Here is a 26914-nt window from a genome sequence, read left to right as displayed (position 1 = left end):
CTGTCTCCTCCCCTACCCCCTTTCCCTTCCCTCCTCCCCCTCCCTCCTCCCTTCCTCCCCCCTCTCTCCTCCCCTACCCCTCTCTCTCCCTCCCCCGCCACCTCTCTCTCTCTCTCTCCATCTCCATCTGCCATCTGTCTCTCTTGTCTTGGGTTGTCCATCTTCTCTCTCTGACTCTTCCACCTTTGTCTGTCCCTCTCTCCCTGTCTCTCTGTCCGTCTTGGTCCCCCACTTTGACCACCACCCACTTCTCTCTCGGCAGGGGTCTGCTAGGCCGGCCAGGCTGGCGGGACTCAGAGCTGCTGAGGCAGTGCCGTGGCTCGGAGCAGGTGCTCTGGGGGCTGCCCTGCTCCTGGGTGCAGGTGCCTGCCCAAGAGTGGGGCCACGCAGAGGAGCTGGCCAAGGTGGTGCGCGGCCGCATCCTGCAGGAGCAGGCCCGCCTCGTGTGGGTGGAGCGCGGCAGCAGCAGAGGCTGCCCCGGTAGCAGTGAGGCCTGAGGCTCATCTGATACCTGCAGCTTCTTCCCAAGTCAGGGGGGACCCTGGTGTCTGCGGTGCAGCTGGGCCCTCCCACCCTGAGCCTTCCTAGACCCTTGGACTCTCAGACACAGGGCCCTTGGCTCTGGCATCTCACCCCCAAGACTGTCTCTGGCCCTGCCGAGCCTGCGGGAGCCCCGGGACAGAGCGCCCACTCCCCTCTACTTGCTGCTGTGGGCCTCCCCACGTGTCCCGGGCTCTCCACATTCCCACTAGTGGGTCTCACATGTGTGTCTGTGTCTTCTCCTTAAACACTCACCCTGGAGTCTGTTCTCACACCTGTGCACAGGTTTGCACACTCAAGTTCTCATGGGCAGGCTCAGGTCTGTCCCGCTGCCCTGGGCACGAGATCTCCCAAGGACCTGGGCCTGTTCTGCTCCCAGGAGCCCCGAGCCTGTTACCGCATGACTCCTGCCATCCAGCTCATGTTCCTCATGGATTCAGCCGTGCATGGACTGGGGGCTTCCCTGCCCACGGTCACCTGTACCCCTCGTGTCTCCTCACATGGGTGTCTGTGGTTCTCTCCTGTGTAAATGTCACGCCCCACCCCGTTTCATGTGGGCACTAACACGTGTGCGTTCCTGGTGTGCACACGCAGGACTGTGCCTTACAGGGCCCACTCCCTGCCTATGCCTCCCTCTTGGGGGGCGAGGGAGGGCGGCTGCTCTGTCATGAGAATGTACGGCCCGTGGGTGATTAACGGGCCTTTTCACTCAGAAGCTGCACATTATGGAACATTAAACACTTTTGTCATAGATGCTGGTGGCCTTCTGCTCGCTTGTATCCCTGGCCTGGGCCCCTGCCACTCTCCTCGTTTGTCTCCCAGCTCAGGTGGATACCACCTTTCAGGTCCCCGCTTGCCCATTGGGAGGATCAGATTTCCCGCCTGCCTCTTCCCAGGGCCGCCTGCCATCTGCTGGCGTCACCTTACCTGCCCCTGAATGACCAGAGTAGGGCCCCACAGATGGGCCACCCCAGTGCTCAGCCCTGCCCACAGCTGACCATCAGAGGAGTGTCCCCGGAGTGGGGCACCAAAACTGGCAGGGTGTGGCCTCAGACTGAAGGGACCTGGCTGCTGAGCCCAGGAGCTCAAGAGCAAATCCTCGGTATGCACACGGGTTCCTGAGACGGCTCTACTAGAGAGAGGATGGTTGCTCCCACTGGGAGCAATCCAGGCAGCCTTACTGGAGGAGGTGCCACTTGAGCTTGGGAGTTGGGATTCCTTCCTTCCAGAACCACTTATTGGACCTATGTGTCCACGTGCAGGTGACTGTCCTCAGCCACAGTGAGGAGCCTGGGCAGGCCCCTGGGGCTTGGGGTGTGGGTGTACTAACTATGTAGGGCAGCCTCAAGGGCAGAAGCTCTGAGGCAGCACAGGGGTTGGATCTGGCCACCTTGGATGGGGTTGGAAATGAGGTTAGGAAGGGTAAGTCCAGGGGTGGGGAGTTGGGAGCACAGGGGAGCTTCAACTGTGCCCTGGAGGCTGTGGGAGCCTCTGGGGATGCGGGAGCACGGTTGTGGGAGTTGACGCACAGAGGGCTGAGGCCGACGGGGCGGGGGGTACAGGGGCAGTGGAGGAGAGAGGAGCAGACAGGAAGGAGGGGCTCTGTGGCCTCCAGGGATGGGTCTGGATCTCCATGTTTGACAAGAAAATGCTTAAGAAGGGGTCAGGGCTGGGGATTTGGGGTGGTGGGTGGAGAAGGGAATGGAGAAGCTGAGAGGGGATTGGGGTGTGGATGGGGGGGCCACAGCTCCATCTTTAGTGGGAGGAGACAAGGAGTGGGTGTAGAGGAGAGGTGGTGAGGGTCTCAGAGACTGGACCACGCAGGATGACGGTGCTTGGGTATGGAGGCCGGGGGGATGGTGGGCCCAGGCTGTCCTGGGAACCCAGAGAGGCTTTCCCGGGATGGAGTACAGGCTGCGCAGGGCACTGTAGTTTGGTTGAAAACCAAAGCTCTGGTCAGCCAGGTGACCCTGGCAACTCGGGTGACCTCTCTGGGCCCAGGGCCCCACCCCGTGGAGTGGAGGCCAGGATGGTGGAGTGAGCATGGAGGTATGGATTGGCCACAGCTCAGTGAGCATGTGTGGCTGGGGCTGAGCCATTGCTTGGGAACCAGCTCTTCCCACTCTCTCCACGACAGGGTGTCTTGAACAAGGTGCGGATTGAACCTTGAGGCCTGCCGGTCTGTCACCACTGGGGTAGGGGCTGGAGAGTTGGACCCTGAGTGGCAAAGGTGGTGCCGTGGGGAAGGGCAGCCTCCCTGCATGGGAGTCAGCGGCAATGCCCCTTTCCACTCCAGGCCTTCCCAGGTGTTGACCCTCCCATCCCCCCAGCCTCGTCCTCCCTACCTCAGGCGGTGGCAATGGGCTTTCAATTTACCCTTAGCTGTGCTCCTCTGCTCATCTGAGCCCTGCCTGGGCTGCCCTCCCTGCCTGAATCTTCCTGAACTTTGAAGCCTGGCTGAGATACTACCTCCATGAAGCCCACCACCAGGTCCTCCCAGCCCTTGGGACTTCTCCTGGGCCATGCCATGTTCTGCCTTGTGGCAGGACGAGGGCATCTGTGTGGCTGTCTCTCAACGTCTGTGGCTCCCTGGGCATGGAAACTGGGCTGTGTGCATTTGGGTACATGAACCTCCCCTGCCCCACAGTGAGCCTGGCCCAGTGCTTGGCCTGGGGACATGCAGGGGCCCTGTGACTTGCCTGTTACCCTTTCTATGAGGTGGAGAAGCCCACTCATCCTGTAATCGTTGCCAAGTCATATATTTGTCCCCATTTTAGAAATGATGAAGGTAACTTGCCTAGAGTCACACAGCCAGTGAGTGGCCGGGTTGGGATTTTTTTTTTACTTTCTGAGAAGGAGTTTTACTCTTGTTGCCCAGGCTGGAGTGCAGTGGTGACATCTCGGCTCCCTGCAACCTCCGCCTCCCTGGTTCAAGTGGTTCTCCTGCCTCAGCCTCCCTACCAGCTGGGATTACAGGCGCCTGCCACAATGCCTGGCTAATTTTGTAGTTTTGGTAGAGACAGGGTTTCACCGTGTTGGCCAGGCTCATCCTAAACTCCCGACCTCAAGTGATCTGCCTGCCTCGGCCTCCCAAAGTGCTGGGATTACAGGCGTGAGCCACAGCGCCCAGCCCCAGTCGGGATTTGAACCTGGTCTGTGGAGCACAGAGCCTGGCATCATCACCAAGGCTGGCATCATCACCATTCTGAGAATATGGCCTGTGAAGGGGCCTGGCTGGGGCTGGCCCATGAGAGGGTGATTCAAAGGGTTGGTTTTCCTTTCCTCTCCCCAAGCTGTCCTCATGCAGGGTTGAGCCCGGCAGGGCCAGTTCACTTCGCCAGCCACCTGGTACTTTGTTGTGAATTAACATTGATTGAGTTATTATCTGCCAAGCACTGTTCTAGGCACTGGGGATTAGGGACTCAGTGATCAAAAAAGAAATCCTGCCCTGATATTCTCATGAGGAGGACTGACAATAAATAAGTTAAACATACAGAATGTTGGAAGATGAAAAGTGTGATGGAGAAAACAGTGAAGGCTTGGGAGGGACAGGCCTAGGGGCTGGGAAGGAGGTGGCGAGGGGTTGCAGTGTTAACAACGTGGGGAGGCGGCGAGGGGTTGCAGTGTTAACAACGTGGGGAGGCGGCGAGGGGTTGCAGTGTTAACAACGTGGGGAGGCGGCGAGGGGTTGCAGTGTTAACAACGTGGGGAGGCGGCGAGGGGTTGCAGTGTTAACAACGTGGTCAGGGAAGGCCTCACAGAGATGGTGACCTTTGTGTAAAAACCAGAAGGGAGTGGGGGAGTGAGACGTGCAGGTCTCTGGGGAGGGGCCCAAGTGGGAACAACAAGTGCCAAGGTCCTGTGGCGGCCGCATGCCTGGGCCAGCCGGGATCCCAGGGGTCTGGAGTGGAGTAGCAGTAGATGGGGTGGGAGTAACTTGGGGGCCAGCTCACGCAGGGCCTTGTGGGCTGCTGTGTGCTTTTCGGCTTTTGTTCTGAAGAAAATGGGAGCCAGTGCAGGCTTTGAGTGGAGGAGGGAGGAGGTGTGAGTGAGCTTGTGCGAAACGTGATGGAGGTGGTGGCTGGAGAAGGTCCTCTGTCTGTTCACTGGCTGGGTGCTGGGAGAGAGGCAGCTCCAGAGACTGCGGAGTGAAGTCAGGTATGGGCTGGGGCACAGCTGGGCAGGTGCGCTCAGGGGACCTCCTGTGAACCCGAGGAGGACCAGAGACCTGGGTCCCACCAGCTCTGCGGCTGAGTTGCTGGATTGTTTTTGCTCATTCTGTACCTTTGTGCCATATGCCCTCAGCTATAAACTGGGAATGACAGTCCTAGTGCTGTTGTGAAGACCACAGGAACTGAGCAAACAACTGTGGGAGCCCCAAAGGTTAAGAGGTTATCACGGAGGGCTTCCTGGAGAAGGGAACCCTTAAGCTTTGAAGTCCAGATAGAATTCAGCCTAGCGGAGGGAATGTGGGTGAGACTGGTGGAAGATGGGAGAGCATCCCGGAGGAAACTGGTGAGCAAAAGCTGGGGGCTGGATGAAGCAGGACACCAAAGTCATGAGTGTTGAATGGGCCAAGCTGACAGCTCTCTGCAGGAGTGGACAGTGTTGGAGGACCCTCTCTTCCACCAGGCACGGAGGGTTTGCTGTGACTTCCTCCCACCGCAGCAGCTGGCAGAGCCGGGGCTGCCCCTTCTGCTGCTGCCTCCTTTCAGCCGCGTCTGTCTGGGGTTCCCTTCGTCTGGCCCCGCCCCTCGGGCTGAGCGGGGCGGGGCCAGGCGGTCCCCGGGGCTGCGGCAGGCCGGACAGCGGGAGCAGGTGGAGGGCTGGCGGCTGTCGAGATCGTGCTGCCATGGCTCAGCCTCTGGGTCCAGAGCCTCAGCTCCTACCTCTTCCCTCCTTGCCAGCCCCTGATGCCTGCCAGACTTTTGCCTCTGCCGGAGCCCCTGCCTGACCAGCTTCCCCTCCCTGTCTGGTTGGGATTTGGGGGCTGAGCTGTCTGGGGTCCCAGGGCCAACCAATGCAGTGCCGGCTCCCACGGGGCCTGGCTGGAGCCCTCCTCACCCTCCTGTGCATGGGGCTCCTGTGTCTGCGGTACCACTTGAACCTGTCCCCGCAGCGGGTGCAGGAGACCCCCGGGCTGAGCCAGCCGAGCCCGGGGCCCCCTGAGCTGCAGCTACACGATGTTTTCATCGCAGTGAAGACGACCCGAGCCTTCCACCGCTTGCGCCTGGAGCTGCTGCTTGACACGTGGGTTTCCAGGACCAGGGAACAGGTGACAAGTGGGTGACATTGGGCCCTGGGAGTGTCCCCTGGCCTAAGGGGTTCTCAGAGGCCTTTCTACTGGGCTCTACTCCCTGACTGCCTCATGGGAGAAGCTGCCCGCTACCTGCCTAATCTGGGATCCTCTTCCCCTCTCCTTCTTCCCGGCTTCAGGGGCTGCCTGTGGTCCTGCCTGTGCCCTGTACTGGTCCTGACTCCAGGTCCATCCAGGTCCCACCACTCCACCACTTTTAGGGGCCAGGCTGGGCCCCTGCTCCAGGCTTCCGGGTCCTTCCTGGGGGTCCTTCTATTCCTAGCTGCTCCCATGAGGGCTTCACTCCTAGCCACCCAGGCCCAGCCTGGCATCGGGGGTAATGGTGGATGTTGGGCAGCTGGGGTGGAGGCTTCCAAGAGGTCCTGACCCTGACCCGTGCCCAGGCCAGGCTGTTCCACCCAGGCCCTAGGTGCTGTCCTGCCCAGGCTCTGAAGGTGGAGGATGTGGGGAGGATGTCTAGGTGGGGTCTGTTCTTGGTGGAGGCATCCCTTCGGGCTTCCCGACAGCCCGTCCCGCTGTGCCTCTGCTGCCCTGGGTGTGCTGAGGCTACCATGTCTGGTCTCCTGCATTGGCTTCCTGTGGGATGCTTCCGAGGCAGGGAAGGAGAGCGCATGCCACAAGGGTGGTGCCTGTGGCAGTGGTGGGCAGTAGGTCGGGGAGGCCTTGGTGAGGCAGTAGGTGGGATTGCGTGTGTATATACGCGTGCTCACACGCACGGAGCTGGAGTGTGCTAGATGTGCGTGACAAGAGGCATGTCTTGTCACATGGCTGCACGGCTCTGGCAAGCCAAGTCCCTTCCAGCCTTTCCCCTCCTCGCATCCAGTATCTTCCTTAAGCAAAGTCAGTGATGTCGGGTGTTAGGGACCGTTGATGGGGGAGGTGGAAAACGGGTACACACACACACACACACACACACACACACACATCCGTCCCCTCTTTGGCGGCTGGCTCAGTGGGAGGAAGTGACTGAGTGGAGATAGTTGAGGCCTCCTGGAAGACCAAAAGGAGGGGGAGAGGATGGCTGGCAGAGGCCAGGCCCTCCTGGGGAGGGGCACCTTGCCCTGATTTCTGCCCTTATACTCAGGATTAACTCTTCCCCAGCTGGCCCCCAGCACCCCAGCTCTTCTCTGGGCCCCACACGGCTTCTCATCTTGGGGAGATCCTGGTTCTTCCTGCGGAAGCCGCCAAGGCGGGCCCTCCCGCAGACCTTCCTGTTTATGCGTCTGTGTACCCGGGAGCGTGGCCTCACGTGGCCCACGGCCCTTTCCTGTCTTGTCTCCATCACTGCGGTGGTGCCCTTGCCCCGGATGAGGAAACTGAGGCCAGAGAGGAGGAAGTGCTGGCTGGCGTGGTGTCACGCAGAAGGCCTGAGGGGGCAGAGCCCAGTGGGACCTAAAACCTTGTTCCTGGCTGGGTGCTTTTCTTCCCTGCTGAGACTTGGGAGCCCTGTGAGGCCTGGGTCACAGGGCTACAGGAGAGGGTCCTTGGCCTTCAGCCTGGGCAGCTGTGTCTGGCAGTACCAGGCCAGGAGAGGCAGGCAAGAACAACCCCTTCCCTGTCCCAAGCTCGATCCCACATGCGAATCAGGCGGTGGGGTGGGAGTGGGGGTGCTGGCAGCTCTGCCGCCGCTCAGGGCTGTAGATCAGGCAAGTTGCTTGTTTCATCCTCACAGTAAGCCCCAGAGATTGGCTGTGATGACCGTGATCTTCCCGCCTTATAGTGCAAACACTGAGCAGGGTTCGGCCGAGGTGGGAGATGAATCCACTCAGCTGGGCCCAAGGGGCGAGGGGCAGACTCTAGAAATCTTGTCCTTGAAGTTGAAAGAAGGAAGGATGCTGAGATAGAGGAGGAGGTGGGAGGACAGAGAGGCCCTTGCTCACTACCCCACATCTCTCACTCTTTGACTCACTTCTGTCTGTGACCTCGGCCAAGGCCCTCCCCTTTCAGCCCGCAATTTCCCCGTCTGCACAGGGCAGGAGTGTCTGGACCAGGCCTGAGCTGGTTAACTACAGCGCTGGGCGCCTGCCTGGCTGGTTAAGGGCAGTCGGGTGGCAGGTGGGCCTTGTGGCAGGGGCTGGGACTCGTGTGCTGGCCTTTGTCCTGGGCCAAGGGGTGGGCTGGGGGAGGCGGGTTTTGTGCTCAAGGGGAGTCTTTCTCCTCCCTATGGTCCCCTCGTTGGGGAGACGTGGCAGCAGCCCCACAACTCCCCTCCTCTGCAGCAGATGGTCCCCGGCCACCCCTCCCCTGCCCTAGCAGGCTGCGTGTCCCTTTGTTTCCCGCGGCTGCCTGTGAAGTTTTCACCATTGTCAGATCTCCTCCTTAAACAAGTCAAATACAGCCCTTGGCTCCGAGGAAACTCTGCCCATTGCTCTGTGCCAACCTTAGGATTCCCAGGGACTGAAAGCACCAGCCTCACTGCCCTCTCCCGTGTCCCCGCCCCCTTTGGATCCGGACTCCCCTTCCCGGCTCCTCCCTCACTCTGCTCACGGCTGCTGTTTTTTGTTTTGTTTTGGTTTGGTTTTTGTTTTTTTGTTTTTTTTTGAGACAGAGTCTCACTCTGTTGCCCAGGCTGGAGTGCAGTGGCGCGATCCCGGCTCACTGCAACCTCCTTCTCCTGGTTTCAAGCGATCCTCAGCTTCCTGAATAGCTGGGACTACAGGCATATGCACCACGCCTGGCTAATTTTTCTATTTTTAGTAGAGATGGGGTGTTGCCATGTTGGCCAGGCTGGTCTTGAACTCCTGGCCTCAGGTGATCCGCTCGCCTTGGCCTCCCAAAGTGCCTATTCTGCTTTATTCGGGTTACTAGATCTTCACCCGGAAACCGTCCTCGGCCCATTTGGCCCATGCTCCAAGCTTGAGAGTGCTTCACTATCTGGTGGCTGTTTGGTGGCAAAAGTTTGCCGAGGGCAGGGCAGGAAAGGCCTGGCTTCTTTTATAGGGTCCCTTGAGGCTGTGTTGAAAACAGTCTTGGGGTGGGAGCAGAACAGAGCAGGGAGGCCAGGGAGGAGGGCCTGCGGCAAAGCAGGCAGCAGGTGACGACAGTGGCCAGTGGAGGGGACCTGGGTGGCTGGGGCGAGCTAGAGGGAAGAGCAGCGTCCCAGACTATTTGGAAGCTGGTGAGCTGAACTGATGATAGGCTCGGGGGGAGGTGCGAGAGGAAGAGAGGCGGAGCAGAGAGTCTGAGGTTTTGGGTTCCAACCAGTGAGAGGGAGGAGCAGGTCTTGAGGAGCACGGGGGCTCAGTCTTGATGCATTAAGCCCCCAGGAGACGTCGTGGTTTCAGGGGATGTGACAGTTTGGAGCTCAGGGAGAGGCTAGGGCTGGTGGTGTCCACGAGTCTCCAGCTCCCTGATGGTGTTTAAAGCTGAGAGGCTGCATGGCGTCACTGATGGGGTGGGCTTCATGGAGAAGCGGACCAGGGCCTAGGCTTGGACCACCACCATTTCCCCCTGCGGAAATCCGGAGACCTCCAGCATTTGCTAAATCTGACTGTGGGAGACAGACCCCAGGGAGAGAGGCTCAGAGGGTGGACGCTGCCCAGGCCTTCCCGAGGAGAGCCAGGTGCCGGAACAAGGAGACAAATTGGACCAAGCCTGTGGCCTCCAGGATGCCATTGTTTGGTGGAAGAGACGGAGAGATACATTTCTGTAACTAGGGAGTTTTGCTAACTGCTGTTAGTGACAGGAGGAACAGAGGGCTGAGGAACACATAGCAGGGGCCCCTAAAGTAGCTGGAGGGGTGTCAGGGAAGGCTTCCTGGGGGAGGTGATGCCTAAGCTGGGAGCTAGAGGGTGGAAAGAGGGCACAGCATGTGCAGAGGATCAGAGGTGTGGGCCTGTGTGTGTGTGTGTGTGTGTGCGTGTGTGACACAGAGAGAGAGAGAGAGAGAGAGAGAGAGAGAGAGAGAGAGAGAGAGAAGCCCCAAGAGTGGGCAGGAAGTAATGAGATCAGACTATATCAGGCAGGGTGGCCAGGTGACCCCTCACTGGCCACAGGGAGGCTGGCCTTTATCCCAAGGATGGCACGGAGCCATGGAAGGTGTTAGTGGCCAGTGGTGGAGGTGGGTGTTATCCGATTCTGGTCCTGGCAGGAAAACATATCTGAGGGAAAGAGGCAGAGTCTTGCAGTAGTCCAATGAGAGGTGATAGTGGTTCGGAAGCAGGGCTGTGGCCATGGGCCTTGGGAGACAGCCTGGCTCCCTCTTGCCCCTTCCTGTGTCAAACCTGGCTCCTGGCCTCCTGGCCTCCTATGCCTCAGTTTCCCCTGAAATACAAGTAGGTGAGCCTGACTTCACTGTCAACTCTTCCTTGCTCTTTTACACACAATCTTGTTTTATTCTCACAGCCACTACTACTCACAGCCATCTACCCCTTTTGTAGATGGGTAAACTGAGGCTCAAGGCAGGGACTGTTCTGATCTGAAGGGCTAATTCCTGGGAAGGAGGGAGGGGATTGTGGGTAAGCAGAGGGGAGCATTGCAGTTGGAGGCCCTGAGCTTCGAGGGAGGACAGGGCTGAGCCACGAGTATGGCCCCAGAGGGGGCTGAGAGAGTCTGGGGGCTTTAAAGAGGTGGGCCACTTGGAAAGGGTCCAGAATTGTCCTGAGTCCTGGGCCAGGCAGTCCCAGGGCCAGGGAGGCCCTCAAAGGCCCTTGAGGTGCTCACTGGGTGAGAGGACCCACTTGGGCAGCTGAGAAGCTCTGCCCCGTTGGGCTGGGCGTGAAGTGGGAAGGACACCAATCCTCAGCCTGGCTTGTCTTTGTCCCCAGCCTGGCTTGTCTTTGTCCCCAGCCTGGCTTGTCTTTGTCCTCAGCCTGGCTTGTCTTTGTCGCATCCATGTGCTTCCTCTACCTCTCATTCAGAGTTTGGGTTTGGATTATGTAGGGGCTGAGCAGCTTTCGCTGCCTGGGAGGCGGTGGGGAGAGGTCCGTGGGTTCGAAAGTCAGCCTGGCACTTGCCAACCCTGGTCCATCGCTCAGCCTCCTTTTTGTCGTCTGGGAAGAGAACAGATGAAAACATCTGCTTTGTGAGGTTTGAGGGTCGCTGGGGGCAGGTGCATGTCCAATCTGGCAGAGTTGGACTGGGTTGTGAGGCAGCATTTCCGAGATGGCTTTCTTTTTTACTTTTTTTTTTTTTGAGACGGAGTCTCGCTCTGTCGCCCAGGCTGGAGTACAGTGGCCGGATCTCAGCTCACTGCAAGCTCCGCCTCCCGGGTTCACGCCATTCTCCTGCCTCAGCCTCCGGAGTAGCTGGGACTACAGGCGCCGGCCACCTCGCCCGGCTAGTTTTTTGTATTTTAGTAGAGACGGGGTTTCACCGTGTTCGCCAGGATGGTCTCGATCTCCTGACCTCATGATCCGCCCGTCTCGGCCTCCCAAAGTGCTGGGATTACAGGCTTGAGCCACCGCGCCTGGCCCCGAGATGGCTTTCACAGGGGGTTTGTGTGGCTGTGAAGGTGTGACGTCTCCCTAGTGGCGCGGTGTCCCAGGGTATGGGTGTGGGTCTGTTCACATACAGTTTGTGTCCTGATAATGGGTTTAACGTTGTGTTACGTGACTGTGGAGGAGCCGAGTGCAGCTGTGTGTGTGTGTGTGTGTGTGTGTGTGTGTGTTAGAAAAGGGTGAGATGCTGCCCAGGTGTGTGGTTGTGGTTGGGTCCCTGTGGCTGCTCTGGAAAGGGGGCGAGTGTATGTGTTTAGACTGTGGGCTGTGTACACCCTGAAGTTGTGTGTCTACGAAGGCTGAGTTGTATGTGTTATATGTTGTCCTGAAGCAGCGTGTGACCATGAGAGGGGTGTGCGTGTCACTGGAGGAGTGCAGAGTCCATCTGGGGCCTGGTGTTGGTGGGCTGTGGATTGGTCTGGGGTGTTGCTTGGGCCGACGTGAGTCCTGACCCCTTCTTTTCCTTCCTAGACATTTGTCTTCACCGACAGCCCAGACAAAGGCCTCCAGGAGAGACTGGGTAACTCTGCCTTGCCTGGGTGGGGGTCTTTAGCTGTTGCCCAGGAAAGCTGGGGCGGCTGTGTCTTGGCCTGAGGGTTTCCGGGAAATGGGCTGCCCACCCTTGGCATGCGGGGATCCCCCTTTGTCCAGGAGGGAAGTGGGCCTCTTCCCTGGAAACCGGTGTGGGCGTGGGTAGGGGAGGAGCTGTGCTGGACAAGGCCCTGGACACCTGAGTCCCAGTCCAGCCTGCTGTCCACTAGCTCTGTGGTCCTGGGCAGGTCTGCCTTCCCCGGGCCTCAGTGTTACCATGTGTCAAATGGGAGTGGGTGGGCCGCTCCAGGCTCCCTGTAGTCCAGCCTTGGTCTGTATTCTGTGTTCAGGGCTGCGAAGGGGGGAGCTGGGCGGGGTCCCCTGACTCCTCCTCACTTCTCCAGGGTCCCACCTTGTGGTCACCAACTGTTCTGCGGAACACAGCCACCCCGCTCTGTCCTGCAAGATGGCTGCTGAGTTCGACACCTTCTTGGCCAGTGGGCTTAGGCGAGTGTTCCTGAGTCTCTGGGGATAGGTGTGGTCTGGGCCCAGTGGAAATAACCCGTGGGCCTCCTGGGATCTGACTTCAGCCCCCACTCCCCTAGCAGGCAGTGGGCAGATGAAGTCCAGCTGGGGGTTCAGCTGCCATTCAGGATTGGATATGTGACCTTGGGAAAATGACTTTTTTTTTTTGAGTTAATTTCACTCTTGTTGCCCAGGCTGGAGTGCAATGGTGCGGTCTCGGCTCATTGAAACCTCCACCTCCTGGATTCAAGCGATTCTCCTGCCTCAGTCTCCCGAGTAGCTGGGATGACAGATGCCCACCATCACGCCTGGCTAACTTTTGTAATGTTAGTAGAGACGGGGTTTCATCATGTTGGCCAGGCTGGTCTCGAATTCCTGACCTCAGGTGATTCACCCGCCTCGGCCTCCTAAAGTGCTGGGCTTACAGGTGTGAGCCACCACACCTGGCCAGGGCGAGTGTCTTAACCTCTCAGTCTTGGTCCTCAACTGTGAAGTGAGTGCCCTCCTCACGAGCTTACACAATATGCAACTTGGCACAAAGCAGATGCCTTAAATGTCAGCCTCCCCAACCCCTACCCCCATTCTGTCACTGTTGACCGACTGTGGGGGTGCTTAGGGACCCTGGCTTGGAACACCCCCCCCCCCAACAAGTTCACTGTCCCCGTTTCATCCCTACAGGTGGTTCTGCCACGTGGACGATGACAACTATGTGAACCCAAAAGCGCTGCTGCAGCTGCTGAGAGCCTTCCCGCTGGCCAGCGACGTCTACGTGGGAAGGCCCAGCCTGAACCGGCCCATCCACGCCTCAGAGCCACAGCCCCACAACCGCACGGTGAGTCCCTCTCCTCCTCCTTTGCCTCTTGGCCCATTGGTCCCAGGGCCGGGCCAGTCCCAGGGGCGGGGGTGTGCTAGAGAGGTGAGAGGGGTTCTGGGTTCTGGGTTTGGCCTCATGTGGGTTTGGCACCTGTAGTCCCAGCTTCTTGGGAGGCTGAGAGAGAGAATCGCTTGAACCCGGGAGGCAGAGGTTGCAGTGAGCTGAGATGGCGACATTGCACTCCAACCTGGGTGGTAGAGCAAGACTCCATCTCAAAAAAAAAATTGCTGGAATATTATGGGGCTGGGTGGTCAATTACTGCTGCCTGAGCCCCAGAACCTTTCCCCCACTTCCCCTCCTTGGGCACCCTCTCTCTCCAGACACCTCCACTAGCCTGTGACTGAAGAGTTGACACCTGGCACAACAGGGGGCTCCATACCCACCTCAGTTCCTGACCTGGATGGATGCTAATTCGGGTTGCCAGATTCATTAAACAAATAAATGAAAAACCACTACATCCAGTTAAACTTGACTTTCAAATAAATAATGAGGAATTTTTTAGTATAAGTATGTCCCAAATATTGCATGGTTCTTTCCCTGTCCCCAGGACCCACTGGATATCAGGTGTTAGAGTGGTCCAGGCCTTAGGGCTCCCTTGGCCCAAGGAAAAAGGCAGGTTGGGAGGTCCCTCTCTAGAGGCAGTACCTGGTGCAGGAGCTGGGCACACAGCGGGGCTCAACCTCCCTTCTCAGGTCACCATCTGCTTCATTAGAAAAAAACAAGAGCAGAAAACACAAAACCTTAATTATCAGTAGCTAATCAGCCTCTGAGCCTTAATTAAATTCTTCTGGGCCCTGGGGCTCTGTGTGTGAGTGATTCCAGGGGAGCCAGGGGGTCCCCCAGGCTCCCATACCACTTCACCACTGGCCACTCACCTCTGCCTAAGCCATTTGCCTCTGGGGTGGAGAACTGCACACTGGAGCCTGACTCCCTGGGTTTACACGGCAGCCCTGCCACCTCCTGGCTTTGTGATCTTGATGAGGTCACCTCACCTCTCTGTGCCTCAGTTTCCTAATCTGTGAAATGGGTAATAACAGCCCCTACTCAAAGAGTGGTTGTGAACATAGAAGAAAGAATGAAATGATGTCATCTATCCAATCCTTGGAATGAGACCTGGCACGAAGTCAACACTAGAAAGTGTTAGTGATCTGAGGCCAGGCGCGGTGGCTCATGTCTGTAATCCCAGCACTTTGGGAGGCCGAGGCAGATGGATCACCTGAGGTCAGGAGTTTGAGACCAGCCTGGCCAGCCAACATATAGTGAAACCCCGTCTCTACTAAAAAATACAAAAGTTAGTTGGGCGTGGTGATGCACGCCTGTAGTCCCAGCTACTTGGGAAGCAGAGGCAGGAAAATTGCCTGAACCCGGGAGGCGGAGGCTGCAGTGAGCCAAGATCACAACACTGCACTTACACTTGAGCCTGGGCAACAGAGCAAGACTCTGTCTCTGAAAAAAAAAAAAAAAGGAAAGAAAGTGTTAGTGATCCGTATTGGACACAGCCTGACCTTCGTTTCCCAGCCACATCTTTCCTCTGCACACTCAGGCCCCGTCAACCTAGGCCCACCTCTGTGGCCCAGGAGAGCAGGTGCGGTGTTTGGCAGCCCCTCCCAAGCCACATGGAGTGAGGTAGAGACCTTTCTCAGGGAAAAGGGGCACAGTGGCCTTTTAGTAGAGACAGGGTTTCACCATGTTGGCCAGGCTGGTCTCGAACTCCTGACCTCAAGTGATTCACCCACCTCAGCCTCCCAAAGAAAGTGCTGGGATTACAGGCATGAGCCACCTAAACAGAGTCTTGCAGGATGGGCTGGAGTCAGCCAATGCTGAGGGGAGAGAGGAACAGAGTCCCAGGCAAGGACTTCAACTGACCGCACATACCCCATTAATGCCGCTGCCCTGGATGCCTGGCCAAGGGGCAAGTGGGTAAACCAGTACTCATCCCCTTTAACTGGAATCCAGCTGGACTTGAGTCTGATCAGTGACTTCATCACTCCTAATTAACTATGTGACTTCGGGCCTCTGTTTTCTTATCTATAGAATGGGCACAGTAATGCCAGGCCGTAGCAAGATTCTAGTGAGATTCAAAATAAAGAGCTTTTGAGTCATACTGATTGGGGGTGAAGGGTGGCCTGGCTGTCCCTTTCCCCCACAAATCCCACCAGGCTCACGCTGCCCCTTGACCTCCTCTCCCTCAGAGGCTGGTACAGTTCTGGTTCGCCACTGGGGGTGCTGGCTTCTGCATCAATCGCAAACTGGCTTTGAAGATGGCTCCGTGGGCCAGGTAAGCAGAGACCCTGAGGTGGGCAGGAAGGCAGGGAGGGGGTGGTGGCTGGGGTACTGGAGGGCCTTTGCAGCAGGAAGGGCTTTGAGAGTGAGCTCAGGAGAACCTGCTCCTCATTCATGTGTGTCACAGTGTGGCAGTTAGTGGTGAGCAAACCACCTGCCACCTGCCCTCGGGGCTGCGCGGCTGAGTGCATGACTTGCCACACACAGGCAAGTCATATCATCTCCAAGAGCCCCAGTCCCTCCGTCTGCCCATGGGCCTGATAATACCATGGCCAGTGGTGTGATAAGGGTTAAATGAGAAAATGTCTGGGCTGGCCCTGGTAGCTGCTATTTGCTGCCCTTTTCTGACCGGTCTGTGCTGTAGGGGAGGTGAAGGCCAAATGTAAGGGCCTTCAGAGGAGGGAGAAGGGCCTTCTGGTTGAGGGCAGAAGGGAAGACTTCCAGGAAGAGGTGGTATTTGAGCTGGGTCAGCCCCATGTATCACAGTGGGTGTACACCCTGTGATACTACTCATAATACCATCTAAGGGAGATGATATCACTCCTAATATCAGGAGGGGATCTCAGGGGTAGTGGAGGCCGCAGTGTGGGTGGGGGCGGGACACTGGTATTCCAGAAGTGGCAAGGCCTGGCCTCCGGAGGTCTTTCTGGGCTCTTATTATTATTAACAGCACCATCAGCGGCCACTCTCTTGTATTGAGGGCTGACTCTGAGCCAGCTCTGTGCTCCATCAACAGGATCACAACACCTCAGGGAGCAGGTGGCCTTAGCCTTGTGTTTCTAGATCTCAGGCAACTGAGGCGCTGAGATTAAGCCAGTCTGAGGTCAGCCAGGTTCAAGGTCACTCAGTTGCTGGGTTTGGCTCCAAGGTCTGCAAGCCTTGCTACTACCCAAGCCTGCCCTGCCTTGCCTGGCTGGGAGGGGCCCCCCAGGACAAGAGCGGGCTAATTGTCCTGAGGCATGTCCACAGAGCTGTGTGTGTACACATGACCAGGGTCATCCCTGTGCCTGGGATGCCCCCACCCAGGCTTCTGCCAACCTCTAAATTACCTGTGTGTGAATTAGAAAAAGCCCCCTCCCTCCAAATCCTGCAGGTGCAGCTTGAGGGCTCGCAGGCTAGGGAGGGGAGTACAGGCTGGATTTCTGCACCCATTTGCCCCTTGGCCAAGCATCCAGGGCGGCAGCATAAATGGGGTATGTGTGGCCAGTAGAAGTTCTTGCCTGGGACTCTGTTCCTCTCTCTCCTCAGTACTGGCTGACTCCAGCCCGTCCTGCAAGACTGCTTAGGTGGCTCATGCCTGTAATCCCAGCACTTTGGGAGGTTGAGGTGGGTGAATCACTTGAGGTCAGGAGTTCGAGACCAGCCTGGCCAACATGGTGAAACCCTGTCTCTACGAAAAATACAAAAATTAGCCGGGTGTGGCGGCGGGCTCGGGAGGCTGAGGCAGGAGAATTGCTTAAATCCGGAAGGCAGAAGTTGCAGTGAGCCGAGATTGCACCACTGCACTCCAGCCTGGGCAATGAAGGGAGACTCTGTCTCAAAAACAAACAAACAAACACACACACAAAAAAGCTACCACCTCCTCTGGGAAGCCTACCTGATTCTTCCTATACCCCCAGGCAGCGTGCTTCCCTCTGACTTAGCACCACTCTTTGAAAGCCCTGCTCCCTGCTCTGTCTCCCTCCAGAATAGGGACTGCTATCGGGGGCAGGAAGCGTTTCCTTCTCATCTCTGTATCCTCAGCCCTAGCATAGTATCTGGCACCAACAATGAATTCATGAGTGAATCAATGAATAACAAGACAGGGAGAGAAGGAAAGGCTACATGTATAAAGGGCCTCCCCTTCCCATTCCCCGTTTAATCCTCACAACAGCCCCGTGAAGACAGGGCCATTAGCATCCCCATTTCATAGAACAGGAGACTGAGGCTGAGGCTCCCCAAGGTTCCCGACTTGCTCAAGGTCATACAGTATGCAGGAGGCAGGTGCTCTGCTCTGCCAGCTTGTCCCAGGGGAGGGCCTTCGTGGGGTAGCCCATGGCTTTGGGTGTGGAGGGCCTGGGCCAGTGTCTACAGTCTGGCTCTGTCCCTCAGCGGCTCCCGTTTCATGGACACATCCGCTCTCATCCGGCTGCCTGATGACTGCACCATGGGCTATATCATTGAGTGCAAACTGGGCGGCAGCCTGCAGCCCAGCCCCCTCTTCCACTCCCACCTGGAGACGCTGCAGCTGCTGAGGACTGCACAGCTCCCAGAACAGGTGAGCTGGCCTTGGGGCAGGTGGCAAATGGGAAGGGGGAACCAAAGGAACATGAGGTCTCCCCAACCCTCCCTCCTGGTGTTTGAAAGAAACCTGGAACTCCAGATTATGGGGCTTGGCTCTTCCCTATTGATGGGGAAACTGAGGCCTAGGGTGGCGAAGGACCCCCTAAGGGTACACAGGGACTCAACCCCTTCACCTCTAACCCTCAAGGATTAGCATTTGTGAAGCTGAAATTCTTTGATCTGGTCCTCAAATGCCAGCCGGAAGGACCTGAACAGATGAGATGAGGCTGTCTCCAGGTTCCCAACACCCTGCTCCCCACCGCTGCCTCTACTCAGTCTTCCATCCTCCCCATATTCCTCCCTGGGCGCCCAGCTGGCCCTTTCTGATTTCCCTGTTGGGAGCCCCTTCTTCATCAAAACTCCCCTATCCATTGCTGAGTGCTGTTCCTGCCAACCCTGAGGTTACCGGGATGGAATGGGTCTTCGGGGGGATGCTCAGCATTACGTTAGGCTGGGGGAGAAGGGGGACCCCATCCCACCACCTGGCAGGTAATACAGGCCCAACTGGCTCTGCCTCGGAGAGGCTGCCCTCTGACGCTGTAGATGGTCCTGGCTGGGAGTGTCCCCGGAATCTCCTGCCCAACAGTATGACAGAAACTCAACATGGACTGGGTAGCCTGAAAAGGAAATGGTTGGCTCACATAACTGAGAAGCTGAGGGCCTGGCTGGCTAGATCTGGCGGGGTCTAGGCGTGCAGATGGCCTCCCAGACTCTCTCCACTCTAGTCCGCTCTCCCCCAAGTTGGCCCGTCCTCAAGCGGGCTCAGCCTTCATGTTGGCAAGATGGCAGCCCCAGCTTTCCCCCCACCATCGGAGGAGAGCACCCCCTTCCTTCAGATCCCAGGGCTGACATTCATGGGTCTGACAACTTAGCTTGGGTCACGTGACCCATCTCCTGCCAGCACCTGGAGTTAGTGTTGATTGGCCAGGCCTGGAACTGGGGTGTGAGGTTGGTCCCATTAGGATGGCAGGGCCTGAAGCCAGGAAAAGGAGGCAGATTTGAGGCAGCCCACACCAGGGACTCTAATGGTTAGGGTATCCTGAGTACCTACAATGCCAGGCACCACGCTGGGGGCTTTCTCTTCCTCTTTTTTTTTTTTTTTTTTTTTTTTTGAGATGGAGTCTCGCTCTGTTGCCCAGGCTAGAGTGCAATGGCACGATTTTGGCTCACTGCAACTTCCACCTCCTGGGTTCAAGTGATTCTCCTGCCTCAGCCTCCTGAGTAGCTGGGACTACAGGCACCCACCACCATGCCAGGCTATTTTTTGTATTTTTAGTAGAGACAGGGTTTCACCATGTTGGCCAGGCTGGTCTCGAACTCCTGACCTCAAGTAATCCACCTGCCTCAGCCTTCCAAAGTTCTGGGATTACAGACATGAGCCACCGAGCCCAGCCACCCTTCTTTAACTCTCTGTTTCCTCACAATATTCACACGAGGTCAGTACTAACATTATCTCCATTCTATAGATGGGGAAAATGAGACCCGGCGAGCTGAACTAACCACGGCACGCAGCTAATATGGGGCAGAGGGGCACTGGAACCCTAGCTGAGTGGTCCCTATGCCCACAATCTTTAACCACTGTGCTCTGCAGCCTCTGAGCTGAAATCATGATCTATGTCATCACTGACTGGTGCAGTACAGGCTCCAGGTGAAGAGGGATGTGCTAAGGCCCTCCAGTGAGTCTCAGAAAACCTCCATTCTAGTCCAGGCATGCAGCTTACTGGAAAGGTGCCTTTTCCTGTTGAGCCTCAGTGTCCAAACCTGTAGGTGCGGTATTGTTCCAGCCTCTCAGGGGAGCTCAACCTTCGAGGGAGCAAATGGGATTAAGGGCATGGCAGTGCTTTTCCAGCTGTCAAGTGCCTTGGGGTGTGGGGTGGGCTTCCACCACCAGTGGGGAATTTCAGGTTCCGGGGCAGCTTTCCCTGCGGCTTAAACACCCTCCTCCACCTGTGCCAGGATGCTGCCCCCTTGTGGGGATCCCCAGTGCGACACCCCAACACTCACTCTTTTATCTCCCTGCCCAGGTCACCCTCAGCTACGGTGTCTTTGAGGGGAAACTCAACGTCATTAAGCTCCAGGGCCCCTTCTCCCCGGAGGAGGACCCCTCCAGGTGGGTCTGAGGGCTGGAACCTTGCATGGGAGGAGTGGGGGCTGAGTCCAGGCATCCAAACATGGGGGAGCTGGGAGGGAGCGGAGTTGGACAGGTTTTGGTGGCTGACAGCCCAGAGGTAGGAGTGGACGGAGTGGATTTCCGTTTCTGACCCTGCCACTGGCTTGCTGTGTGACCTTGGGCAAGTGTCTTGCCCTCTCTGGGACTCAGTCTCCCATTAGTAACACCTGGATGCTGGCTATCGTGAATCTGAAGAGCTCTCCCAGCCCCAGTCCTCTGGGTTCTTCAGGAGTCCCTGGCAGGCTGAAATGCCTTCCCTGAGCGCAGGCAATGCTCTCATGGTGGAACTTCAGGTTCTAATGGGGGATTGTTTATTTTATCTCTTTTGGACTTATGGTTTCTTTGATACTCTTACATGCTTCTTTTAGGTAGGTAAAGGGTTGGAAAAATGCCTTCCAGTTCTGCCCAGAACTGGCCACGGGGAGATGGGCCACCCAAATTCACTCCTGACTGGTCTAGAGCAGTCTTGGAACATAGCCTATGATATGCAGCTTCCTTTCCACACACCAGCACCTGCCAGCCATGGCTGGTTTTCTTTTTCTTTTTCTTTCTTTCTTTCTTTTTTTTTGAGATGGAGTCGATGGAGTCTCGCTCTGTCGCCCAGGCTGGAGTGCAGTGGTGCAATCTCGACTCACTGCAATCTCTACCTCCTGGGTTCAAGCAATTCTCCTGCCTTGGCCTCCTGAGTAGCTGGGATTACAGGCGCCTGCCACCATGCCTGGCTAGTTTTTGTGTTTTTAGTGGAGGCGGGGTTTCACTATGTTGGCCAGGCTGGTTTCTAACTCCTGACCTCAAGTGATCCGCCTGCCTCGACCTCCCAAAGTGCTGGGATTACAGGCATGAGCCGCTGCCCCCGGCCCAGCTATGGCTTGTGATTCTGGCCAGGGGTGGTGGGATGGGGGTGGAGAGGAGTCGGGAGAGGGGACACATGGACTCTGGGTCCATCAGTCCAACCCCAGAACTGATGCTTGACCCCTCCCAGCATCTCCATCAACTAATGGGCTGGCTTCACCTTGCATGCCTCCAGCCATGGGGAGCTCCTCCCTCCTGTGGCAGTCTGTTCCATCTCTAGGCAGCTGGACTGGCCCCAGCCCTTCTATTTCCATTTCTGCTCCCTGTAGTGACATGCAGTGGGTCTGGAAACTGGGGAAGGAGGCCTGATCCTACCTTTGGGGACTGAGCAGGGACTGAGGGAGGTAATGAGTAGAGGAGGGCATGGGTGAACTCTGGGTTCACTTGAGTGACAGAGACTTATCCAGAGGGAGTCCTGGGGGACGGGGAGTCCGGGAGACTGTGTGTGTAGGGGATGAGGGTGAGTATGCAAGTACAGGCTGTTATGGGAGAGTAAGCCAGAGCCCTGATATTGACTGGGGAGTAGTGACTGGCCAGGGAAGGCTTCTCTGAGGAGGTAACGTGAAGGACCTGAAAGGCTAGCAGGAGTTCGCTAGGAGAAGAGCAGGTGGCAGATCGCTGCCGCAGAGGGGACAGCATATGCAAAAACCTGATGGCAGGAGACAGGCCTTGACCTGCTCAAGGTGGGAAAGGGAGCCTGTGTGACCACAATGTGGAGAAGAGGAAGGAATGGTGTCAGATTTGGTTGGGGACGTGGCAGGGGGCCTCTCCAAGGCCTTTGTAGGCTCTGTCTGGATGCTTGCGATGCTTGGGGGAACCAGGGCGCCTGGCCCTGACATTCTGCAGTGCTGCCTGTCCCGGGGCAGAGGGCTCCCACGATGCTGAGCGCCCTTGTGGCCAAGACTGCGTTGAACAAGTTGGATATTACAAGGAGACAGAATTTGGCTCGATATAGGAACAAAAATTCAAAATTCCAAGATGAATGAAGCTGCCTTCTAATAGAATGAGCTCCCGTCAGCAGAAGTGTGTAAGCCATAGCTATACTGACAAGAGGTTTAAGAATTGCTGTTAAATTTCCTCAAAGCCCGAAGATTTTAGAAGTCAGATTACTGTCAAATAGGTCTGGAGCCACTTAGATGGTCAGATGATTGGCCTCAGCTGAGGTCTCTTGATGGCTTCTCTGGCTTTTGAAGTTTCTCCAAACCAGCAGTTCTCAAGTGGGGGTGATTTGTCTCCTAGGGGACATCTGGCAGTGTCGGAGACATTTTTGATTATTACGATTTGGGAAAATGCTACTGGAATCTTGTGGGTAGAGCCCAGGAATGCTGTTAAATATCTCGCAAGGCACAGGATGGCTCCACAACAAAGAATTCTCTGGCCCTAAGTGTTAGTGGTGTTGAGATAGAGAAACCCTGTTCCAAACCGTTTCTGTGGCATGTGTCCACCTAGGAGAGTGGGCTGAGAGCAGAAGTGGGGGTGACCATCCTGTCCTTTTCTGGTTTCTCTGCAGGTTTCGCTCCCTCCATTGTCTCCTCTACCCAGATACACCCTGGTGTCCCCAGCTGGGTGCCCGATGAATCCTGAACTGCTGGGCAAAGGTTGGGCAGAGGCTTCTGGGTGTGCCTTGGCTCGCAAGGTGGCACTGAGGGTCCCTGGCAAGTGTCTTGTGATAGACAGTCCCTGGCAGGGCCTTCTGGTGGTTGGCAAGCCCAGGATCTGGGTGGCAATTGGCACTGAAGGCACCCCAGGCCCCTGGGAGGTGAGTTAGACAGCCCAGGGGACCAGGTGGATCAGGTGATGGCCAGAGAAGCTCCAGGGGCTAGACTCCCTCTGGAGGCTGAACTGAAAAAGGGCAGGGGGCACTTGAGCTGGCCTGGGGCTCAGGGGTCCTAACCCTTTAGGCAGTGACATGGCCTCTGGGTGGGGTCTGGCCCTTGGCCCTGGCTCATGTCTCTCAGTCATTCCCCTGGGGCTCAAGCACTGGGCCGCCCACTCCTGCCTCCCTCGCCTGGGTCCTGAGTTCCTAAAGGGATATGGGAATGATGGCAGAACCCAGGGTCTGAAGCACCTGCTGTTGTTGCCAACCAGTCTCCCAAAGCTCCTTGCTCCCCACCCCTTGCTAACAGGACCGGATTTGGTTTGGATCCTCAGCATGCTGGGACCCAGATGATGGAGCATAGTGGGTCCCAGCCAATCGTGATGATCCTTTTTGCTCATTTCCCAGCCTCCCTTGCTGTTAGGGGCTACCACGGGACCAGCTCTGGCCAGAGGGAACTAAGCAAATCCAATAGAGACATTTCTGGGGAAGGTTTTGCAGCCCACTCCCCATCTTCCTGCTGTGAATGTGGGTGTGATGGCTGGATCTGGGGCAGCCACCTTGCTACCATGAAGGAAAGGCCAAGACAATCATCCCAGCTATTCCCTCCAGCATCTGGTTCTGTACGAAAATTAAATGCTTATTTGTTTAAGTCTCTCTTGGTCCAGTTTTCTGTTACATGCAGCCAAAGTGTTCCTGACGGGGGTAGGGTCTATCTGTCTATCACAGTGCAGATGGTGGTCACTTTTGGTGGTGTGATATGATGCATGCGAAGACCATGTTACAGAGCCTGGCACAGAGAAAGGAAGGGCGCAGTGGATGGTGACTGTTACTAGTGTGTTTGTGAGTCATGGTGTGTGAGGCGGTGCACAGGGGTGTGTGTGTGTGTGTGTGTGTGGCATGTACCTTCTACATGTGTCTGTGCATAAAGATGTACATGTGTTTTTCTTTTGTTTGTTTGTTTGTTTTTTTTTGACAGAGTCTCACTCTGTTACCAGGCTGGAGTACAGTGGCACAATCTTGGCTCACTGCAACCTCCGCCTCCCAGGTTCAAGCAATTCTCCCAATTCTCCTGCCTCAGCCTCCTGAGTAGCTGGGATTACAGGCACGTGCCACCATGCCCGGCTAATTTCTGTATTTTTAGTAGAGACAGGGTTTCACCATGTTGGCCAGGATGGTCTCGATCTCCTGACCTTGAGATCCGCCTGCCTTGGGCTCCCCAAGTGCTGGGATTACAGGCGTGAGCCACCATGCCCAACCTGTGGTGTGTGTTTTTGTGGCTGTGTTGCACGTGTGTACATGATGTGTACATGTGAGCGTGCATGCTGTGAGGTGTGGAGTGGTTCCTCCTTTTCTCTGCCCCTGGGTTGGGGGAGGTCAGAGAATCAGGGAAGGCGGAATGGAGACTCAGGGCTGAGGGACTTAGCCTCAGGTATCAGATAATGGTGCCAAAGGGCGATTTGACAGCCAAGGGCAGGAACTGAATAAACACAAGTGCCCTTGGAATGTCGGATCCCAAGGAGGTGGATGGATGAGTGAAAGTGATCATGGTGAAATTTCAGGTATGGCGGCATGTAGGCAGGGAAGGGTTAGAGAGGGGAGGTCTGTATCATGCCCAGTGACGCTAGGAGTTGGAGTCACAGTGAGGCTCTCGAATGGGGAAGGAAGAGGAGGGATCCTGAGGGCCAGAGGGGCCCTGACACAGGGAGCCAGGGCCAGGGGCTCCACCCTTGAAGAATCAGAAACTGTCTTCTGGCTACATCTGTGTTGGGGACATCTGGAACCACTGAGCACCTGAAGCCAGCCCCTTGTTTTCCAGGGAGGAGAGGTCCAGAGAGGGACTGCCACGTGCTGTGGTCACACAGTGAGTTGGGTGCAGCCGGCCTCTTGTGCTTCTCCAAAGCCCCGTTTCTTTCTGGGCTGGCCCAGGGCTGGGTTTATGGGATGCCAGTCAAGTGAGGGCAGCTTCTGGCCCTGCAGCCCGGTAGGGCTGGAATGGTGCCATCCATAGCCGCCGTCCTCCCCACCCCACCCAGGGAAGGCTGCTCGTCGGCCCGCATTTAGACGCAGCAGCAGATTTTCGGGTTGCTCCCAGATCCTGAGGGTCGGGTGGAGGGAACAGGACTTGGGCCATCTGCTGCCTCCATTGTCCCAGAATAGCTGGGGGTAGGGAGGGGGAGCAGAGTCAGCAAGGATCAGAATTGGGATGGAGGAAGGAGGGAGTCTGAGTTTAACCCTTTGCGTGTCTGCCTGGAAGTTAGGAAGCTCCCTGTGCCGTGTGCCGAAGTGACCCATCTGGGCCCCAGAGGGAGGGCCTGAGTGTGGGGTGGGGTAGCAAGGTTAGGCCACCTAGTCTTGGCCTTGCCATGACCCTTGGGCACATAGCTGCCGCTCAGCGTCCTCGCGTTTAGCCTGAGCCCTGCCTGCCCATTTTAGGGTGCATGTGGATGGGATACTTTGAGGACCATGGGTGGCCACTTATCCTTCGGCTGGTTGGCTGAGGGTAGGCCCCCATGATAACAGGGACAGAGAGTGACTCCAGAACAGGAGCCCTGGCCTGGGGCAGACATTAGAAGGAGCCTAGAGATCTCCTCCAGGGGTCTACGGCTCCCTCAACCAGCCCCTGTCCCCAGCAAGGAGAGTGCAGGGGGCCCAAGGTAAACCTCCTCTCCTCCCAGCAACTTTTTTTTTTTTTTGAGACAGAGTCTCACTCTGCCACTGAGGCTGGAGTTCAGTGGTGTGATCTTGGCTTACTGCAACCTCCGCCTCCCGGGTTCAAGGGATTCTCGTGCTTCAGTCTCCTGAGTAGCTGGGATTACAGGCATGTGCCACTACGCCTGACTAATTTTTGTATTTTTAGTAGAGATGGGGTTTTGCCATATTGGCCAGGCTGATCTTGAACTCCTGACAAGTGATATGCCCGCCTTGGCCTCCCAAAGTGCTGGGATTATAGACGTGAGCCACCGCACCCGGCCCTGACAACCTCTTTTTGTTGCACCTGCACCTGCTGTGAGTGAGGTGGACTCCACCCCAGGAGGCTGGTGACCTAGCATCTCAGCTTTGCCCTTCTGTAAGTACTGATGCCAACAGAACTATAAACGTAAATATCTACCATCAAGGGCATGCTGGCGGTCAGACACTGTTCTAAGTACTTGACATAAATTAATTCATTTCATTCCCACCTATTTGAAGTAGGTGCAATCATTATTCCTGTTTTACAGATTGGGAAACTGAGGCACAGAAGGGGAGAAGGTCCTTGGGCCAGGTCACAGGTCTCCTCGGTGCCAGAGCCAAGGTTGGAGGCAGCCTGGCTCTGCAGTGGTTATCTCGCTGCGGGACGTCTTTGAAGAGTTGGAGAACCTTCTCAGGCCTGGGCTCCACCTTGCTGCCCACCTGTGGCTCTAGGCCCTTAGGCAGGTGGCTTCACTCTTCACTAGCCTCATCTGTAAAATGGGCACAGTGACTCCTATGCAGCAGGATGTGAGGCTTTGAGATGCTGCCTAGAAAGCTCCTGATGCGGGGTGGTTGCTCAGTAAGTAGCACCTCTCTGTCCTTGCTGAGCTCACGTTCTCAGCAGTAAGAGGTAGGGGTACTGGACTGGCCATCACCTCCACTCTCTGTCCGGGCTGTTATCACAGCAGCCTCCTCACTGCTCCTGTAGTTCTCTCCCCACTGCTCACTGGCTCCAGGCACAAGGGCCTCCTTGCTTGCTGTGGCAGGTGCCACGTTCTCTGCCAGCACCAGTTCTTGCCTCTCCTTGTATTGCAACCCCCATTCCTGCACGGCTGGCTTGTTCTTGTCAAGCTCCCATGTCCCATCTCTTAGGGAGGCTCCCCACTGCCATGACACAGCAGCCACTCATGGTCATCAATGACCTCCTGTTACAGTCACTCGTAACCCATCACCCTTGCAGACCTGCCTTCCAGGTATTTGTTTGTTGTCTACTCCCACCTGGCTGTGAGCTCCATGATCAGGGATCCCTTTGCTTCTGTTGCCTGCAGCTCGTGACCTGGCATAGTAGATGCTTAACAAATATTTGAGGAACAAATAGAAACGTAAGTGAATGGGCTTCTCAGATCTCTTCCATCTCTGTCCGTATTTTAAGATTCTGTGAAAGGTACTGAAATAACTGAGGCAATGCAATGGGGGCTTCTTAATGGAGGGATCAGACTGGCAATAGCAGAATGCACCAAACCTTCTTCTTCTTCTTTTTTTTTTTTTTTTTGAGATGGAGGCTTGCTCTTTC

General features: G+C 56.6%; 2 protein-coding genes across 2 annotated transcripts in view; both read left to right on the top strand.

The window, feature by feature from the left end:
• Positions 1–1293, top strand: part of CARD10 (caspase recruitment domain family member 10) — a 30189-nt gene extending 28896 nt beyond the window's left edge. The window contains exon 21 of the mRNA XM_017848227.1: positions 263–1293. Within this exon, the coding sequence (XP_017703716.1) occupies positions 263–497 (235 nt within the window). The 3' untranslated portion in view covers positions 498–1293. The remainder of the gene's footprint in view (positions 1–262) is intronic.
• Positions 1294–5186: 3893 nt separating this feature from the next.
• On the top strand, positions 5187–23323 carry MFNG (MFNG O-fucosylpeptide 3-beta-N-acetylglucosaminyltransferase). The gene is made up of 8 exons (XM_017848211.1): positions 5187–5815; positions 11767–11815; positions 12231–12333; positions 13030–13183; positions 15418–15503; positions 17600–17765; positions 19855–19940; positions 22363–23323. Exons 1-8 carry the CDS (start codon positions 5561–5563, stop codon positions 22427–22429), a joined length of 966 nt encoding a protein of 321 aa, XP_017703700.1. The 5' UTR covers positions 5187–5560; the 3' UTR covers positions 22430–23323.
• Positions 23324–26914: the final 3591 nt, after the last annotated feature.

The sequence above is a fragment of the Rhinopithecus bieti genome, unplaced genomic scaffold, assembly GCF_001698545.2.
Source record: "Rhinopithecus bieti isolate Rb0 unplaced genomic scaffold, ASM169854v2 scaffold_2408, whole genome shotgun sequence".
In the NCBI taxonomy this organism is placed as follows: domain Eukaryota; kingdom Metazoa; phylum Chordata; class Mammalia; order Primates; family Cercopithecidae; genus Rhinopithecus; species Rhinopithecus bieti.
The sequence above is the reverse complement of the archived record's forward strand: the minus strand, read 5'-3'. Positions and strand labels throughout refer to the sequence as shown.